The 20,446-nt window shown below is 36.0% G+C and overlaps 2 protein-coding genes across 4 annotated transcripts; one reads left to right on the top strand and one right to left on the bottom strand.

Annotated features, from left to right (window-relative positions):
• Positions 1–2,855: 2,855 nt before the first annotated feature.
• Positions 2,856–12,154, top strand: LOC120012748 (kinesin-like protein KIN-14L). 3 transcript variants are annotated; one of them, XM_038864218.1, is made up of 19 exons: positions 2,856–2,987; positions 3,262–3,350; positions 3,569–3,726; positions 4,020–4,172; positions 4,305–4,560; positions 5,481–5,572; positions 6,118–6,213; positions 6,917–6,991; positions 7,643–7,724; positions 8,192–8,287; positions 8,361–8,534; positions 8,611–8,717; positions 8,832–9,010; positions 9,165–9,329; positions 9,463–9,713; positions 9,987–10,150; positions 10,592–11,286; positions 11,376–11,518; positions 11,648–12,154. In XM_038864218.1, the coding sequence occupies exons 2-19, from the start codon at positions 3,284–3,286 to the stop codon at positions 11,725–11,727; spliced, it is 3,033 nt and encodes a 1,010-aa protein (XP_038720146.1). In that variant the 5' UTR covers positions 2,856–2,987; positions 3,262–3,283; the 3' UTR covers positions 11,728–12,154. The 3 variants fall into 3 exon arrangements, with proteins under 3 accessions (XP_038720146.1, XP_038720144.1, XP_038720145.1); XM_038864216.1 differs by having other exon boundaries at positions 11,376–11,536; positions 11,648–12,048; XM_038864217.1 differs by lacking the exon at positions 2,856–2,987 and adding an exon at positions 2,992–3,059 and having other exon boundaries at positions 11,376–11,536; positions 11,648–12,048.
• A 142-nt stretch (positions 12,155–12,296) lies between these two features.
• Positions 12,297–15,144, bottom strand: LOC120012749 (beta-1,2-xylosyltransferase XYXT1-like). Its single transcript, XM_038864219.1, has 3 exons — positions 14,571–15,144; positions 14,380–14,457; positions 12,297–13,825 (listed from the first exon to the last, which is right to left on the bottom strand). Exons 1-3 carry the CDS (start codon positions 14,830–14,832, stop codon positions 12,498–12,500), a joined length of 1,668 nt encoding a protein of 555 aa, XP_038720147.1. The 5' UTR covers positions 14,833–15,144; the 3' UTR covers positions 12,297–12,497.
• Positions 15,145–20,446: the final 5,302 nt, after the last annotated feature.

Below are 20,446 nucleotides of genomic sequence, written 5' to 3'. Positions count from 1 at the left end.
ACTCACATAAATTTGTCTTGTCAAACTTTTAGTCTCTCTCTAAAATGGTTGTGATTTCACGTATTGGTATCTCAAAGTTTACTTGTCACAAGAATTATGAAATCGTCAAGCCTAGAGAAGTAGATTTGACCTTAAATTTGACACGTTTTGATGATGATATAACTATTCTATCGATAGGATACAGTAATTAGACAATATTTATTTTTAAATTTTTTCAAAAAAATAATATTAAAAAATATTCATTTAAGATATATATTGAAGTTCATAGTTTTCCAAAGAAAAAAAAATAAATGTTGTCGTCAAATATTTTTGTTTGCGTGTGTTTAACGTATCACATTTATACCCATATCGAATATTCAAATAACAATTTTAAATGACGTCTTTTTCATTAAAAATGAAATATATATATATATATATATATATTTCTTAACCCAAGTGGAGGTTACAAAACAGACAAGAGGAGAGAGAGGGATGGGGCAAAGTCCAAGGCAGTAGGGGTGTATAGAGAGAGAGGAGAGAGAGCCTATGTCTGTCAGACTTTTCATTACATCATCAACAATTTCAACATTTTTCTGACGCAAAAGTAAAAGAATTGCTAGCTAGTACTAACAGTGGGGTGTAAGAAGTAATTTTGGGGGTAAAAATAGTCATGCCGATGTTGAAATTGTTGATGATGTAATGAAAAGTCTGACAGACATAGACTCTCTCTCCTCTCTCTCTCTACGCCCCTACTGCCTTGGAATTTGCCCCATCCCTCTCTCTTCTCTTGTCTGTTTTGTAACCTCCACTTGGGTTATATATAAATTTCATTTTTAATGAAAAAGACATCATTTAAATTTGTTATTTGAATATTCGATATTGGTATAAATGTGATACGTTAAACACACGCAAACAAAAATATTTGACGACAACATTTATTTATTTTTCCTTGGAAAACTATGAACTTCAATATATATCTTAAATGAATATTTTTTAATATTATTTTTTTGAAAAAATTTAAAAATAAATATTTTGTCTAATTACTGTATCCTACCGATAGGATAGTCATATCATCATCAAAACGTGTCAAATTTAAGGTCAAATCTACTTCTCTAAGCTTGACGATTTCATAATTCTTATGACAAGTAAACTTTGAGATACCAATACGTGAAATCACAACCATTTTAGAGAGAGATTAAAAGTTTGACAAGACAAATTTATGTGAGTCCCATGAGTCAAGTACAAATGGTATATCAACATTTAAGTTAGTGTGATATCTCAGTGAAAAGTAGACAAGTATTCAGGGTTAGTTTGCCGCATAGGCTTAGAGTGATAGATTGAGAAATATTAACTTAGACTGTTTTAGCTGTAGCTATAGCTAGAGAGAGTAAGGATGAGTAGGTAGGTACTCCACAAGTAGGAAAACTAAAAAAAAACGAATCAAAGTCCAACCAAATGGGTCTTACCCTTTCGCGTTGCATTGAGAGTGAAATGAGCTCCCTGTAACTTCATTTTCAAACTCATCACAGTGAAAAAGCTATTGAGTAAAGTAAAATAATAATGTCGAATAAAAATAATTTATTTTGATTGTATTAATTATTATTGATGAATAAAAATAATTTATTTCATATGTATGTCAATATGATTCCAGAAGATTGGCAGCTCCCAGACAAAAGAGCTTTATCCAAAAACAATTTATCCGACAGTTCAAGCAGTTCCAAGACAAATCAATTATCCTACAATTACAATTAGGCAAGAGCAGTTACAACAGGATGTTACCAGAGGAGGTTAAATTATTTTAGGAACTGACATAACTACATCAACTGACAAACTCGCAAGACCTATAGATACAAATCGTTCTGACATTTGTAAGGGGGATTATTGGACACTCTACTCTAATAAGAGATCAAACGTTGTGGACATAAGCAAGTTGTCGAATCACGTAAATTTTGTGTTGGTATTTTCTTAAAGCATTCTACTTTATACGTATTCTATACTTCGATGCAAATCTAGCATCGATATATATATGTCCTTTCTTTGACTTGGATAATTTTCCACTTCATTTTTCTCAAGGGTAGTTACTTACATGTCTTGCGGAATTGTCTGTATCTGCGGCATCTAGGTAGTACCTACCAAGCATTTAAAACGACGACGTATTTTACTAGGGGACAAATCAAAGACAAAAGCCAGAATGATGTGACATGGGCATACCATGACTTCACTCTCCATTGACTATAGTTGTATGCTTATGTGGCATGACGTGGTTTATATGGTCCCACTTTATATCTCTAGCCTAATCTTTAATTGCTGACATTGAATAATTGCTAGCCTAGGATCCACTTTAGTCTCTGATGGAGTGACGGAAGAGTGTGAATGACAAGTGATTTGATTGGAGGAATAATAGAGGGGGTTTATAAAGTAAAAAAGGGAAGTGTGTATAGCAGGACCCTTTCAACATTTTTCTGACGCAAAAGTAAAAGAATTGCTAGCTAGTATTAATAGTGGGGGTGTAAGAAGCAATTTTGGGGTTAAAAATAGTCACGACGAAATAGTAAGGCCGTTTAGGTACTCCTTCCGACTTCAGGAACAGAATAGTGTCACTTATATCTATGTATGCTACGTGTGAACCACGCTCCAACTTTTAAGAATCTGTGTATCTCACTCGCAACTAAAGCGACGCAACAAATTTGATGGTATGAGAGTCCGAGCCCAAGCCCAAGTGCCAGGCCCATCTTAAGCAAAAACTCAAGCGTTCACCGTTCGATGAAACTACATGTGGTAACACTAACGGCTGAGATTTCTTGTGCCATTTGAATTCAAAATAAAACCCCAGAAGTTTAACGTTACGATTCGTAGCCTCAGGTTCTGATCCGAACCTATTACCTAACCAAAAACAAAAGAACAAAGAGGGAGCATATCTGTACAGTAGCGATTGCGACCAAGCCAGAAACCAACAAATCTCACCCTCTGCTGGGTCCTATTTCAACATAAATATAATCAAATCCTAGGTAAGTACTCGCTGCTACTATGACTGTATTCCTCTCTCCATATCTGGTTTTGCTGGGGTCAGAGAACAAGAAGTATGTTGTTGAATCGTCATTCATTGAAAAACATGTGTGTATGTATTTGTATTTACACGTTTGTGTAGATTTTAAAGGAATCTCTTGATGGGTTTTGTTCAAATTTGTCATAAGGCTCTTGGGTTTCTGTGTTTTCATTTTGTTCTATTATTTTTTAAATTTCTTGGTTGGTTTTCCGAGAGAGCTCACTAATATTTTGCAGGTGACAAAAAGATTGGGCAGGGATGGGAGATGGTGAAAGAACCGGGATGCATGACCTGAATATGGCTTCAAGAAAAGCTGAAGAAGCTGGTTTGGTTTCTCCTTTATGTTCAAGTTTCTTGTTCTTCATTGTACCCGTTTGGTTTCTCAGAAAATAAAGCAAAGAGTATTACATTAATTTAACATTTAGAAGTACTTGTAATTTGGCTCACTTTAGCTGTTGGTTTCAGTTTTCTTAAAAGATTTAGAGTTGAATCTATTTCTTGAATTTTCAAGATTGATTTATCTTTAATTGCCTGATTATGCAGCTTGGAGGCGATACCAAGCAGTGAAGTGGATCGAGAGCCTAGTAGGCCCAGTTGGTTTTTCCAGTCGACCATCAGAGAGAGAGTTCATTTCTCGCTTGAGAAATGGCCTGATTCTGTGCAATGCCATTAACAAGATCCAGCCTCAGGCAGTGCCAAAGGTGTGGCTACATCATCCCCATATACTTTAATTCTGTTTGATTGCCGATAAAAGAAAGAGAAAGAAATATATGAATGCCACATTGTTATGACCCAGATGCGATTTCTGGTGTCTGATGATATGACTTACACAGAGACAAGCTTGTCAGAACAAACCTCTGTTAACTAAGTTTACAATTAGGCTCAGATATGTTAGTGATTTCTGTTTTATGTTTGCGAATTTTATTTAGTTAACTTTCGCTAATGGGATATATAATTCTTTCTATAACTGGCATGGTTTTGGAAATCACTCAAGGTCGTGGTTGTGGAGAATCATTCACCTTTACAATCAATCACCCGAGAATCACAGCCATTACCGGCCTATCAATACTTTGAGAATGTTAGGAATTTTCTCGTAGCAGTTGAAGAATTGAAGCTGCCTGCCTTTGAAGCTTCTGATCTGGAAAGGGTAAACCATGCATATTGTTGTTATGTATATATAAGTTATACATATGCATATGGATTCTGATGTATGCTCCATGTTAGGTAGATTATTGTTGATTTTCTCACTCAATGAAGTTTTGGTTTCTAATCTTTGAAGGATACGTTGGAGCTGGGGTCAGTGAGCAAGGTTGTTGATTGCATATTAGCCCTCAAATCATACCATGAGTGGAAGCAGACAAATGGTGGGAATGGGTTTTATAAGCATGTGAGATCGCCAATGGTTATGCATTCTACAAGTTCAAAGCGATCTCAACCCTTGGCTGTCATCTCATCAGACTCTCGCAGACGCTTGGACATGTCTCCTACACCTGAGAAACCATTACCTGCTGTTGGTGGACATCAAAAATTTGAAGGTCCATCTAGTATTCCTTCTCTTTTATTTTCTTATGATAGATGGGCATATTTGTAGCCATATAACTTTAAGCAGAGATTACTATTTGAATATTGAATTTTCCTTGGATGATCAATGAGGGGCATAGGCATTTTTTCGAATTCAACAGGAAGTCCCAGTATAAATGTTCAATTTGATGGCCTAATACAATATCTTGCATATTGTTGGCACTGATACAACTAACTTCTAGGTGAAAAGCTTCAATTGGGCCATTTTGTTTTGAATTGTACTTCCAAACGTTATGTCAGATTCTATAGGAATCTTCTTTCTTAACTTTCCTTAAATAAACATAAATGCTGCGGGGATCAATTCGCAAAGATGAATCAAATGAGTTTTATTCTTAGATGTTCTTAGTTATCATGTTACGGCCAAATATGACTTTGGATTATCAATGACAATTTTTGGTGATTTGGCCAAACTCAATAACGAGTCATGTATGGTGTTGGTGTTCCTGTGCTAGGTGGTGGGCATATTATGAAAATCTAACTGACAACATTCATTTCAACCCATTTTAATCTGAATTTTAATGTCACGCTGTGAATACCAAGCTTTATAAGAATTTTGGCGGAAATGAAAATAAATGTTGGGTAGTATTAGTTTTTATTCTCGCATGTGTCTTTCTTATTTTGCTGTGGCCCGATTTGGGAAGTATTTCATAGAGGTTGTTGGTTTCTATCAATGATGGAAGACTTTATTCTAGTTATGTTTTTTTGGGTCTAATAGTCATTGCATTTAGATGTCCTGGCATTTGGTATGGACAAACTGTTAAGTTATATGTAAACCTTAAGGCACTATGATGTGGCTAGTTTTTTATTTATTTATTTTACTTTTCTCTTGGTAAAGCAATTTCCTTACCGTGTTGTAATGCATTGTATTGTGTAGATCTAATTGCAAAGGTCCTTGCTGAACATATGGCTGACGGAAAGGAAAATATTGATGAAAACTTTCTTGTTGCCTTCAGTAATCAAAATCTGGTAAATTTCTCTTTGTATGAAGGATTTTTTGCCTTTAATAAATATCTGTGGATGTGAAAAGGCAAGATTGTACCAGATTTCAATTTATCTTATAGTTCATTTATGGAACAAGATCCACTCAATTTATTCAGCAAAATAGTTACAAGTTGTTTGGATGAACAACTTCGAAAAGAGTACCTTGAGGTGAGTTTGATTTTACTTTATTAAAGTTCCCCCAATCTCACAGAATGAATTTTCTTCTGTATGCTACCAAACCACATAAGGAGGTTAGTCTAGCGTAAATACATAGCATTCCTTTCTTCAAATGGAAAAAAACAAAAGTGACCACCTAAGATTTACCTTCTAATATTACTTGTCATCAATAGGTATCCTTTAAATTATTTGACATGTTTTAGCCCAGAGATTGAGTGAGTGTATAACTTATACTATTGTGAGAAGATTAACTTTGTGAACAATTTAAAATATTTTCATTCTTGAGTCTGTCAATTCCTCCCTTGCATAAAGTTTTTACAAACCCAAGAAATTTTGTGTTGCCTGAAAAACAGATGAAGTTCGAAGATTGTCTGAAGGAAGAACACGGCTCCCCTGCCCACACAACATCCATTCCTGTAGAGGATAGATCTCTCCTTGGAGATTCAAAGGTATGCTTTTCCTAATCTTGCTTCAAATGTCGTCTATGTGATAAATGTCCAACAATCTTTATCATTAGTTAGAAACCTGTGTTAGCTTCTGCTTGCTTACAAAAACTAGGATATGGGTGCGGTTGGATACGACTCATGTCTCACCACTTCAGGGTGCTGATGCAGCATGTCGCTTGCGGGGAATGCCCGCCCTAGCATGCCCTTACTTATCACTACTCCCGGGGTTCGATACAGATATTGAGATACACCCATGCTAGTTTTCGCTCATTTATTGCTACACCCGGGTGAAAAAATTGAAGATGCTATAATGCGTGGGAAATGAGTCGTAGTTATGTGACTAGAGTGAAAGCTTCACAATTATTACTTTGTACCAGCCTTACTGCCAAAATGATCCATTCAAAACTTGCTTGTTTTGTAAAAATGGGGAAAAAAATCTGCCTAAACTCTAAAGTTTCATCTAATGCTGGAACTAAAATATATGAAAATTTCCATGCAAAATTACTCTTTTATATTAGAAAAATGATTCATTTGCTATGAGCCATGTGACAAGATATATGCTCCACAAACGCCTACTTTGAACTTCGATAAATTGGCAAGGCTTGTAATTCTTGTTCTTTTTCTCAGTAGTTCTATATTTTGTATTGCAGTATATATATTACCTGAGTTAGAGCTGTCTGTCACAATAAGAATTTTTTATGTACAGTGTTGTGGAGCTTGCTTGAGAAAGGGTAACTGCAATCACAGGCAGTTATTTCAAATGCAAGAAAAGGAACTTCAGGTTAGTATCTCCTTTACTGGTTTTGACACCTGAATTGATTTTTGAAATATACCGACAACGATGGTATTTTTGCAATTTCCTAACAGCATGAAAATTGAAAACATATATGATTATTATTTTATCTAGAGTTATAACAATCTAGTAGCAATGCATTTTCCATTATGGTTATATTTTTGATAACTTTACGTATATACATAAATATTGTTATTGTAATTTCCAATTCTAATTAATTATGTTTTCTTTTTAACGATTTTCCAGCGTCAAATCTTGATTTAGAGTACTAAGTTTTTCAATAACAGTAAAGGGTGCAAAAGTGTGCAGAAGGCTGAAGAAACTCTTTCTAAAACAAATTGTCTCGTAGACAGATGTGGTGAAGGAGCATAAAGATATGAAATGAAATTCCAGATTGTTTCATAAACGCCATACCAGATAAAAAGTTTGAACATTCCGTACATTTTGGACTTAGAAGTTCCAGTGCATATCCTCATTTTAGTTAGAATTTTACCATCCTGTCACTAGGGTAAATCTGAAACAAAGAAAGAATCAAAATCTGAAACAAGTCATGCACCTTTTCCGATGTCCTTAATGTTGTTTTGAGTGCTTTTCAACAAAAAATTTTAATGTACTTGTTTATGTTTGTTCATTTTGCAGGATCTAAGGTCATTGTTGTCAACTACAAAAAGGGAGTTTGCAGACCTACAGTCTCAGTTGGAGACAGATTTGAGAGAGCTTAGTATGTTGTTTTCTAAACAGAATTAAATGACACATAAATAATAAAAGCTTCCCTTTGTCGCATTAGTTACCCTCTACTTAAGATTATGGTAGCAAACATTTCTTTCAAAATTGTTTTCCCTTCGTACTCTCCTCTGGTTTTCATATCGACCATGATTTTTTGAATTGTGCATGATATTCTGTAGGTTCTGTTCTTATAGTATTTAGAACTTTTGAGGCATACTTTTTAGTGTTTATTTTTTTTATTTATTAACATCTTTGCTTGCATAGTGTTATATGTAAAGGCCCTGAAATTCTGCTTTTGTACCATTTTATGTCAATATATATATATGGAACTTATAGAAGGCCTAAGGCCTTTTTAAATTTTCTTTGGAAGTTGAGTTCTCATCTTCATAGAATATGAATATCCTCTTCAGGAGGCTCTATGGAAAGAACTATAAGAAATATTTTTATTCTATATTGGATTAGGCAGTCAAGTAGAAGAGATGTCCACCGCTGCTCAAGGATATCACAAAGTAGTGACAGAGAACAGATATCTTTACAACATGGTTCAGGACCTGAAAGGTAAGTTTACCTTTTGTATAGCTAATAACTTTCTCTGAAAATTTATTCAATCGAAGGCTGTTCATTTTTTCAGGAAATATTCGAGTTTACTGCAGAATTAGACCTGCTTTCAATGCTGAAGCTAGGAATGCTATAGAGTATATTGGAGATGATGGATCACTAGTGATTTTAGACCCATCAAAGCCTCAAAAAGATGGACGGAAAGTTTTTCAGTTCAACAGGGTTTTTGGTCCCTTAGCTACCCAAGGTAACATTATACCTTAATGCTATATCAGACAGCTTATGCACACTGGGATACTATTTGTCTTCTCTTTTGTTTCCAGGTGAGGTATACACAGACACCCAGCCATTAATCAGGTCTGTGATGGACGGTTACAATGTATGCATTTTTGCTTATGGTCAAACTGGATCTGGAAAAACTTATACCATGGTAAGATCTTCAACCTATTTACCTATCAGGCTATCACAATTTTCGCATGTCTCACGACTTTCAGTGTTTTCCAAACAATTTTGTGTTTCTGATCTATATTTTCTTACATGACAGAGTGGTCCATCTGGTGGATCGGCTGAGGATATGGGAATTAATTACCTAGCTCTCAATGACCTCTTCAAAATGTCAAATATTAGGGAGGACAATATAAGTTATGATATTCAAGTTCAAATGGTTGAAATCTACAATGAGCAAGTACGAGATCTTCTTGCAGAAGATTCGTCAACCACCAAATATCCTTTCACATATACTAAAGTATTAAGTAGGCATCTAACCATAACAAACTGCAATATCCTTTCACATATACTAAACGATGATTTAAGTATTAAGTAGGCATCTAACCATAACAAACTGCAATAATGGATGCATGTTCTTAACTATTTTCAAGTTAGAGATTCGAAGCTGTACTAGTGACAATGGTTTGAGTCTTCCAGATGCTACTATACATTCTGTGAAGTCTACTACTGATGTTCTCAATCTGATGAAACTTGGTGAGGTTAACCGTCTTGTCAGTTCTACCGCAATGAATAACCGGAGCAGTCGTTCTCACAGGTTTTCCTTTATGAATCTTTCTTCCACAGGAATGCAATTCCAATATGTAAAACCTATATTTTGACTGAGAACACAAGCTTGTACAAAGTAGTTGAACATAATTAATTAAACTTGTGTTTTACAATGTATGCAGTGTCTTGACAGTCCACGTGCAAGGCGAGGATACATCTGGAGGCATTATACGAAGTTGCCTACATTTGGTAGACCTTGCAGGTAGTGAGAGGGTTGACAAATCAGAAGTTACAGGAGATAGGCTTAAGGAAGCACAGCATATCAATAAGTCTCTCTCTTGTCTTGGAGATGTAATCACAGCTTTGGCTCAGAAGAATTCTCATATCCCTTACAGAAATAGTAAACTCACACTGCTGTTGCAAGACTCATTAGGTAGAGATACCCTTGCTAATGCCTTACTTTTCTTTCAAACCTACTCTTTGTTTTTCATAGCATCCTCTTATTGTCATTGATCACCCAATTTTATGCCAAATCACTGTATTGGTGTTTTTTGGTATATTTGCAATGGGAATATCCTGCCAAATTGTGATGTCGTGAATGTGTAACATTTGAACCTTGAGAACATTGTTTCATATAGAAATTTGAACCCTTCATAAAATTGCGCACTCTCTCATACAAATTTCCTATTGGGAATATATGCCTTAGGTGGGCATGCTAAAACATTAATGTTTGCTCATGTGAGTCCGGAAGGAGATTCTTTCGGGGAAACTGTTTGCACATTGAAGTTTGCTCAAAGGGTTTCCACAGTTGAACTTGGTGCAGCCCGTGCAAACAAAGAAAGTAGTGAAGTTATGCGGCTCAAAGAACAGGTAAATATGGCCTCTGCTACTTGTTCTTTATGCAAATAATGTCCCTGAACTGATCTTATATAATATAATATCATTTATAACAATAATCAAATCATTTTGTGACATAAGTTTGTGCTACAAAATAATTGTAGGATCCTAACATTGTCATCCATTTTTCTGCTAATAAGTTATCTTGCTAGTATTATAAGAACAAGATAAGATACCTCTTCTGGCAATTTTGTTTTTTATGAAATTGCATGTAACTATAGAGAAAATGAATTCATGGCTTCGATTTTTCTTTTATTTTTTTAAGTGACTAAATGAGTAAGAGACATGTTATTGTCATCTGGCTATGAGGATTTCTTTCAATTAGATTTTATTTAGAACAGAATAAGGAGAGTAATTAGTTACCAAAGCTTCTTTTATGACCTGAGGCAGTCAGCTGCTCTTCAAACTTTGCAGATTGAGAGTCTTAAGAAGGCTTTGGCAGACAAGGAAGCACAGAGTGCACAGTTCGGTAAAATGAAGGAACTAAGATCTCCGCGTGAGAAACCAAAAGTGATGATTGATCGAACTCCTCCTCGTGCCCGTAGACTGAGCATTGAGAATTGCAGCACCACAAAAAATGTCAAACCAAAAGCAATGACTGCTCTAACTCCTCCACATGTTTGTAGACTGAGCACTGAGAATTGCAGCACCACAAAAACTGTGAAACCTATGAATTCTGATTGTGGAAAAGTTCTAAAAACATCTACTATACCAGCTAGAGACCGAAGATTAAGTTTGGAAGGTCCAAGATATGGCCCAAAGGATAATGTTTCACGTAGCATTAGCAAGCCATCTGAGAATTCCAACAATGGCAGTTCAATGATGGAAATTTATCATCCTAGGACTCCTCTTAGCCCCACTACTATTCCCAATCAAATAGATGTTCTCAGAACAGATGGTAAGACTCGTATTCCAACTCTTCAGCTGCCAAAGACACCAGAACGACAAGCACATGCCACAAATGATGTCGAGATTGTGATGCATAGTGAACTTACTATTTCTGCTAATTCACGGAAAGGCAAACTGATTAGCAGCACAAATGGAAAAGGTTCACAAATCAGAAAATCCCTACGAACCATTGGGAAGCTGATCAGTGGGTCTGAGAAGAGGTAGGTGAAGTTTCCCTTGGTAAATACAGTAACTATATAATATTTAATGAACGTGTTTTTTTTAAGTTATCATCTGTTCAACTCTGCAGGAACCAACAGAATGAGAGGCAAGCAGACCCACCCGTCAGTGAGACAAACAATCCTAAATCACGAACAGTCACAGCTAATGCAAGAGCAATGAGGAGGCAATCACTTACTGGAATCCAATCATCTCGAAGATCCTCTCTTGGAGGCAAGCCACTCGACTCTGGTGAATATAATTAACATAATCATCTTACAACTTACAAGTGATCTTTCATGTCAACATTTTACATCCATGCGAATGATAAGCCTCTATTTCGCTTTGTATTCTGTTCTCTAGATGCCGATGACAGTAGGAGGAATGCAAAGACACCTCCTCCAGTGTGCTCATCAACAAAAATGGCAAAGCCATGGATGTAGATCACTTCACAGAAAGCAAAGAACTCTACCAATGGTGCTTTGACTCGAAGCATGTCCAAAAGCTGTAGTAAGGGAGTTTTCAAAGATTGAGCAACAATAGATTCATGTACACTTGAATCTCAATGGAGCAAACTATGCTGATAGACAGGTGGTTAGCTTTTTTTCATTCAGTAGGAGGCTTTAGGCTAAAAAAGGGAAAGGCCCTTTTGCATTATTATTTTTGCATGATTCATTAAGAAGAAATTCTTTGTGGACCATCCGAATTTTCTCTTCCTAATAAAAGTGCTCATTTTCAACCAAAAATGTATCATCTTAAGTGTTACATTTTATGAAAAACCGCATATCATACTGTCCAGCGAGAATAGTTAAATATTAAGCTTGATGTCATCATGATAGAGAAACAAAGGACTTATTTGCAGAAGAGAACAGGCCGATAAGCCCCATTAATGGAATCAAAACATAGTTGACCCAATATTAGGCTTGGTGGCGCAATGAAAAGGACATGAAGAAAAAAATAAAGTAAAAAAAGAGCAGAGTAATACAAGAAAAGTCAAGCATACAACCAAAGAAAGAGGAATGGCCTCAATGTTCTTTCTATTTACCAGAAAAGAAGAATCTTATTTGCAGTGAATTTACACAGAATGCATATGAACACTAATCAGCTACAAAACATATCCTAGATGCAATTTTCACCTGTCTATACATTAAATAATGAGTTATAAGAGAATAACAGAACACATGTAACCACAGTTCACACAACTATTCAGAAGTTACTGGGATTGGTGCTGGTAACGACGATGACTTCTACTCATGGAGTAATTATATGCACGCGCCAACCGTTTGTAAAATCTCCCGAGGTTCAATCTCACATTTTGGCTATCAAGATAGATTTTCTTGGTGTATTCCCACCCCTTTTGGTTCACACTATTCGGGTCTCTAAGAACAGGATCGTTCCGATGGTATTGATCATACAATGAGCTCTCTCTAGGAAGAATTTGATAGCCAATATACTTCAATCCAAGCTTCCTTGCTGGTTCTCCATAGTATGTCTCAGCTGCCCACTCTGTTCCAAGTGGAATGACCTGAATGAATACACAGCCAGGCTTCACAAAAAGAAAATGAGTCATGGCAGCTCCATGGACTCCAACCATTACATCACTTTCATTCAGTGCTCTGTAAATCCTTGCCAATTCTGTTGTTTTCTCTGGCCTCAGAACTTCAACAGAAAACCCAATTTTTTCTGCCAATTTCACCATTGAATTCTCATTAGTTATCGCTCTAGAACCATTTCGAGATAGGATAACCAGCTTAGGCTTTCTGGATTTTGCTTCTATCATTTGTTTTCCATGGTCTAACAGGTGTCCTGATGATGGAGATAAAGACATTTTCTCTCTGTGCTTCTCCTGTGCTTCTCTTTCCTCGTCTTGAACCAAATCTCTGATACGAGGCCAGTAAGCTTGGTCGAGAAGGTTACGAAAATCAACAATGCTTTTGCTCCCTGGAACAAGTGAAGATTCTACAGTGAGCTCATCATGGATCCTTAAACCGACAATGGCTTCAGGGAAGCAATGGGTTCTCTTATCTCCGCTATAATCAATAGCAGGATAATCTGAAAGACGTGAAAGGATATCACCATACTTCATGATCCACCAACTGTGATATTCAAGGATCACAAACACTACTTTCTTGTTGAAATGCTGAGAAGTGATGTACAAAGGCAAAATCCCATCATTGAATTCATGGTAAACATTACCCGTATAGCCCCCAGTTGAGAAAAACACAGCTGGAACATCGTGTTGAACATCACAAAGATGGCTCGTCGCCGCATTTTCTTTCTTCAATACGAGGTCTAATTCGTCAATTGTGTCCATAACACTGGTTTCCCATTTCCTAGTATATGGTCTGATCTTTTCTTGTCGGAGTTCCACATCTTCCTCTCTGTGGTCTTTCTCAACTATGTTTGGAACATAGTTCATGAAATCGTCTACATTTCTGGAGATGTACAGGAAAACCGAAGAGGAAGCAGAGTGAGTTCTTACATCCCCTTTCATGATGCAAACATCGGAGCGGATGCTGCTTCTGTCACAACATATACTTCCTGCATTTACCCATAAAAATATAAGATATTACTCATCATCAAATAGCAAGGACTAATTGTATTTTAATGCAAAGAACATTAACAAGACATGTACTGAATCCTTCATCTCAAGCTACTTCAACAACTTAAAAATGCCCGAAAAAACAGAATTCAAACTCCTTTGTTCCTCTCTCTTTAATTAAATTGCTTGAATATTAATAAACATGAATCAGATAGCAAACAATTTTCTCTATGTTCCTGCGAAGAACATAAGAAACATATCTATTCTTAGGTCACACAAAAACCAAAACCCTCATCTCAAGCTACATGGACTTGAGAATACCCAAGAAGAAGAAGAAGAAGAATTTGTATTACTTTCTTTCTTTCTTTTAACTTATAATTCATTTCTTGCTGTAACCTTACAAAGCTTGAATCAGATAGCAACTGCGTTTCAATATGGTAATTTTATCTAATTAAACTTGGTAATTTTATGTAATTAAACTTGGTGAAAAGATGAAGGACAACAAATATTATGCAATATAAACAATCAGGAGAAAGATGAAAGCTTTACAAACCATTTGAGACTGAAGAACACAAGGGACTATTCACATCTGCAGCGGCAACAATTCTATCGTTCTCTGTGCCAAATGAATCTGCAAAAACCAGCCAAACCCATTAAAAACAGAGAAACAAAAGCGAGAAATAACCATAAAAGGAAAGCAAAGTGAAACAAGCAAAAACACCAAGTAGGAAGAGAGAAGCTTACACAAAAGAGAATACGCAGAGGAGCTAAAGAGATAAGGAGTCAAGATGAAGGTGCAAGAGAGAAGAGAGACCAAGAGGAGAGAGACAAGTTTAGGCCTTAATGTTCTGCTGTTGTTGTAGTAACCAGAGTTCTCAAACTCCCAGAAAACCACATCATCTTCCATGTGTTTTTGTTGCCTTTCACTTCTTTTAAACATGTAAAGCTTTGATCTTTTCTGCTCTATTGTGTTAACACCTTTCTTGCTCCCCGTGACAGATTTCATCCTTCCCAAGCAACCCCCAAAACAGAGAGGCAAGAAAATTAAGAAAACCCAGTTCAAGGAACACCAAAACAGAGGAGCTTCCACAAAAATGATGGCTGAACACAAAATAAAAATATGTATATATGAATAGGCTTTGTTTCTGAGGGAGGCGTTATTTGTTTTGCTCAACTGGCAAAAAGAGAATTGTGAAGAAAAAATGAGGAGAGAGGGAAAGGAAGATGAGCTAAGCAAAATGGGAGCTTTGATTAATGAAGAAGTATGGAAAGGGTAATGCTTTGAACTGTATATATACAGAGAGAGAGATGAGAGAGAGATGAGAAGAGGGAATGCGCGAGAACATGAAATAAAAGAAGGCGTCAAAGATGAAGGCTTTACATAAAAGTAAAATAAATTTTAAAAAAAAAAACCATCAGAGAGGAGGAAGGTGTCTTTGCGCGTGGTGCAGGTTGGCCATTGGCTGGCTCCTTGGGTTTTTGCCTTCCATTTTAGATATTCGGTCACTCTCGATACCTAACGCGCCTTTCTCTCATCATAGACGCTTTTCCTGCAAAATCACTTCTTTCAAGACAAATGAAATAATTATTATTATCAATAATATTATATAAATAATAGCACAAAAATAATAAAATATGTGAATTTCTTATAAACAAAATAATATGATTACATGAAAATAATTATCAAAAAAATCATAATTATTACTAGGAATGAGTATTTGTAAGACGAACTTTTTTTTTTGAGTGAATCAAATCAAAATTATTTATAATTCTTCTTTTGGGTCAAGTGGATAATAAAATATTTAAATTGTGTGACTGAGCCATGTGTTTTGATCTGAATAGGAAACATATAGGTAATAGGGAGTATCTGTATTCTCTGTACAAGTCTAGCTGGAGGCCACGGATCTAGGAGGCGCGTGGAGAAAGAATATTTGTATTGCATTTTTGTTTTGTCATATGATTTGTGACAATTAATTTAGGTGGTTGCTTGTTTTGAAGAAACCATAACATATATATTATTTGCTCAATAACTGCATTAATAAATAAACAACAGCATTATCGATTTTTAATTAATTATCATCTTTGTTTCTATCGTCATTGGACGATATACTTGAAGTACCAAGACAAAAATACAGTAGTCGAGATTCCCATGCTTGGCTGGATATCATGTTTCCCAGTAATTGTTTTGTTTGGAGACTCCAATGTCATTTGTTTCGCGATATCAAGCTTTCCAAAAAAAAGAATTTTTTCTTTGTCAATGACGACTCATATGTTTGACCGTTTGAAATCCTTAAAATTTAGAATTTTCAGAAAAAATTGAATTTCGGAGGACTTCTCATTTCCTCTCAAAAGTAGAGTAATCCTTGAAGTTCTCACTTATTTTTAATTATAAACATATAATATCATTTTAAAATACATATAATTTGACAATATCTCACAATTATGTATTTTAAATTTGATAACATAAAAAAATTATATTTTCGTTTTTTATATTTTTATCATTTTTAATTTAAATATGTCATATAAAATTATAATGTGAAAGAATTGTAATGTTCACTCTAATCAAACATGATCAAGAAAATCAATTATATAACTAAAATGGTATAAATGTGTGATCCAAACATTTGTAAAGAATCAGGATGCCAAGAAAATAACTTGCCTAACATACTATTTCCCTTCTCATATCCAAATCCATTAACTATACGAGCCATCGAGTTCAATTTTTTAATCGTGTTTAGATAAAATAGATTTGAAAAATAGTAAGAATTTGTATATTAAAATTATATTTCATACACTAAAAATGGATTATAATATATACCACTAATAGAAAGATGCTATTATTAGTTCATTGAGATCGAGTTGGGACAATAAAATCAAAATATTGAGGTTATGTTTTGTGAGAAGGGTTTGGGATATTTGGGGAAGAATGGGTTAATACAACGACGTAAATTTTTTTCCAACCACCAAGAACCATCCTCCTAATTAACATAATAAATTAATAATATTAATTTTGTAACTATTAGCATTAACATTAAAGATATTAGAAAGAAAAACTATTAGATATCGTTGTTGTAGGAAATTTTGACTTCTAACACGTATTTACTAATTATATGGTCTTGAAAAATCTATATATACCTATCTTAAAATCAATCAACACAACTTGGAAAGATGTATTTGTAGTCCAACTATTTTCCATAGTATAATGATTTTTTTCTATGATGGACCCGCTATTAGAAATACAAAATGCCTCATATTGATTGGTGAGAATCGACCGTTGTTTATAAGTTTGAGCATATTATTTTCAATCATAAAGGCCCATGAAGGGATTAGATCCACGAGGACTTCCACCCATATTAGAAAAAACCTCAATATATGCAAATGAGACTCGAGGGCAATGACTCTCACTGTGAGGGTCTTTTTAAGAACAAACCCGTTGACATTAAGACCCAAAATTGACTATACATCTACATGTGGATTGGTCAAATCTCTATCATCTCACTACTTGCTTCTTCTCATCCCTATCAAATTTTTCAAATTATAACACCCACAATTATTACCCTTTAGGTGTGCATTGGGTAAATCTATTGAGCCTTCATAATACCCCACAAACTATGCATGTCAGACAAACGCATGAAAAATTTATGTGTGAGCTCATACCTCTTGAGAGAGTTAAACCTCGGTGGGAGAACATGACTAGCATGTACCTTACCATCGGGCGAAAATCATCATTGGCCTCTATAGTATAATGAATTTTTTTCAAAACAAAATGCATCATTTAAAATGAAGAAGTGTGGAAGTTACTATCAATTTGGTGGTCGTTTTAATTCCTCTATCGTTGTCTCTATGTATTGGAAGTCAATATTTGATTAGTATACGCATCTCCATGGGTGGACTCATAATTCATTTTGTTAATTGATTATATACACACATACCTTATCTCTATGTATTTGATCCATCAATCTATCGTCTCTTGCCACTAATCAACTTTTCTTTACCATTATAGATATCCACAAACTATGCTATTACGTGTCCAATCAAATGTTATAATAGTATTTAGTCAAATGAGTTAATTCAATTGTTTTTCTTTTTTTTTTTTGAAGGCGAGGATTATATATTATTAAATAGAAGTCGATAGAAGATCTATCAATACAATCTCCTGGAGCCAATGAGGCTCAAAAGACGATCGCGATTCGCAAAGAGTAATTCAATTGTTGAAGTTTAATGTCAATATCATCTGTATTAATATATCTACAGTATTAATATGATACTTTCCATGTTTCTTGTCATAAGGATTTGAGTTTTTCAAATGGTTGAAAATCAGAAGGCGCCTTCAATTGGTGAAGGAATAAAGGAACACTGCTTACAGGTAGCCTTGAATGTAGAGGATAAATGTATACCAGATAAGCAAATTTCGCTGTAATTAAGGCAAGGAAAGCCAACATCGGCGGCGGAATTTCTTAATACGCATGACAAAACTAAACTTTTGTGATTCTGTGTTTTTTTTTTTTTTTTTCCCTTTCTTTTGGACTTTATAATGGACTTTTATGATCTTTTAATGGATACGTAAACGGGGCTTCAATACTGGACCGATCCGAGACTTACTAGGCAGGCCCGAACTTCTTTTATCAGTCCAGGAGAAACTCGGCCCATGTATATCCATAATAGGGTCGGTCTGGGTTAAGGTTTTTATGATTTTCGGGTTTATCGGTGACTCAATTGCAGTGACTAGATTTCGTATGGGTCCACTAAACCATTCGACCAAGGGCCCAAGCCCAACATTCTTATTCCTCAGGCCCACTTGGCACCAAGGCCCATACAAAGGCCTGCACAAACGCTCAAAAATCCATCAACCCTTGGACCCACCAATCACGTGACCACAAACAGTGACATTGACGTCACGTTTGACACTGATGATAGACATCATGTCTAACATCAACTTTACCATATACAGGACGTCATTCCCTGACATGGATTTTCACAACAGAGACATCGCGCCACTAACGTGGAGGCGCCAATACGCCAAGTTGACTCTCGAATATTCCATTTACAAGAATACATATGATTCAGTCCACACCTATATTCTTGGACCTGACAGGTAACATATCTTGAGGTACGATGTTTTCGGGTTTATCAGGTGACTCAATTGCAGTGACTAGATTTCGTATGGGTCCACTAAACCATTCGACCAAGGGCCCAAGCCCAACATTCTTATTCCTCAGGCCCACTTGGCACCAAGGCCCATACAAAGGCCTGCACAAACGCTCAAAAATCCATCAACCCTTGGACCCACCAATCACGTGACCACAAACAGTGACATTGACGTCACGTTTGACACTGATGATAGACATCATGTCTAACATCAACTTTACCATATACAGGACGTCATTCCCTGACATGGATTTTCACAACAGAGACATCGCGCCACTAACGTGGAGGCGCCAATACGCCAAGTTGACTCTCGAATATTCCATTTACAAGAATACATATGATTCAGTCCACACCTATATTCTTGGACCTGACAGGTAACATATCTTGAGGTACGATGTTTTCGGGTTTATCAGGTGACTCAATTGCAGTGACTAGATTTCGTATGGGTCCACTAAACCATTCGACCAAGGGCCCAAGCCCAACATTCTTATTCCTCAGGCCCACTTGGCACCAAGGCCCATACAAAGGCCTGCACAAACGCTCAAAAATCCATCAACCCTTGGACCCACCAATCACGTGACCACAAACAGTGACATTGACGTCACGTTTGACACTGATGATAGACATCATGTCTAACATCAACTTTACCATATACAGGACGTCATTCCCTGACATGGATTTTCACAACAGAGACATCGCGCCACTAACGTGGAGACGCCAGGACGCCAAGTTGACTCTCGAATATTCCATTTACAAGAATACATATGATTCAGTCCACACCTATATTCTTGGACCTGACAGGTAACAGATCTTGAGGTACGATATTTTAACCACATGATATCAATTCATTTATAGTTGCTCACTTCGATCCTCCACTCCACGACCAACACCTTTCCAACCCCCATCATTCCAAAACACATGCCCTGACACTCCCATCTTCTTTTCGTCTATCAACCCTGACATATCGGCTGCACTTGACTTTTATACGCATACATTATGGGTTTTACCAAAAAGGACACGGGTTGGTAACATAACTTTTGAGGGAAACCTCACTCTCGTATAAATATCCTTCTCCTACCTTGGAGAAGGGGATTCGGACCATTACAAGCCAGACATGCACTTTTCGACCTCTAACTAAAGATTCAACCAAAACACTCGATCCCTCGTCGATCTCCCACCTCTAGTCACTTTGATCATCTTAGTCACTAACTTGGTCATTGGAGCCTCTACAATCGACACCCCCAGTCCGGTTCCTAAAGCTTTTTAGGATTGTTCTTGTTGTGAAGTTTGCAAGAGTCAAATGTGCAAACAGACCCCCACATCATCAGAATTGACTTTTCAACGATTGTAGAAATTTCTCCTACATCAATAACCCAACTAGAAATTTTCAAAATAAAAAAGGCTTGAGTTTTTAATGGGCTTCTTTATACTTTTATGGCCTATGTCCTTTCCTTTTCTGTTTTTATGATGTG

Source organism: Tripterygium wilfordii, chromosome 13, assembly GCF_013401445.1.
Source record: "Tripterygium wilfordii isolate XIE 37 chromosome 13, ASM1340144v1, whole genome shotgun sequence".
In the NCBI taxonomy this organism is placed as follows: Eukaryota; Viridiplantae; Streptophyta; class Magnoliopsida; order Celastrales; family Celastraceae; genus Tripterygium; species Tripterygium wilfordii.
This window is presented reverse-complemented; position numbering and strand designations above follow the sequence as displayed.

Excerpts from the sequence above, each read along its gene's own strand:
- LOC120012748 (XM_038864216.1), top strand. The coding sequence starts at position 3,284 with ATGGGAGATGGTGAAAGAACCGGGATGCATGACCTGAATATGGCTTCA. Across the intron at positions 3,727-4,019 it reads AGCCTCAGGCAGTGCCAAAG|GTCGTGGTTGTGGAGAATCA; the intron begins GTGTGGCTACAT and ends AAATCACTCAAG. Across the intron at positions 9,714-9,986 it reads GCTGTTGCAAGACTCATTAG|GTGGGCATGCTAAAACATTA; the intron begins GTAGAGATACCC and ends TATATGCCTTAG.
- LOC120012749 (XM_038864219.1), bottom strand. The coding sequence starts at position 14,832 with ATGAAATCTGTCACGGGGAGCAAGAAAGGTGTTAACACAATAGAGCAG. Across the intron at positions 14,458-14,570 it reads CTCTGCGTATTCTCTTTTGT|ATTCATTTGGCACAGAGAAC; the intron begins GTAAGCTTCTCT and ends TGGTTTTTGCAG. Across the intron at positions 13,826-14,379 it reads GTGTTCTTCAGTCTCAAATG|GAAGTATATGTTGTGACAGA; the intron begins GTTTGTAAAGCT and ends GGGTAAATGCAG.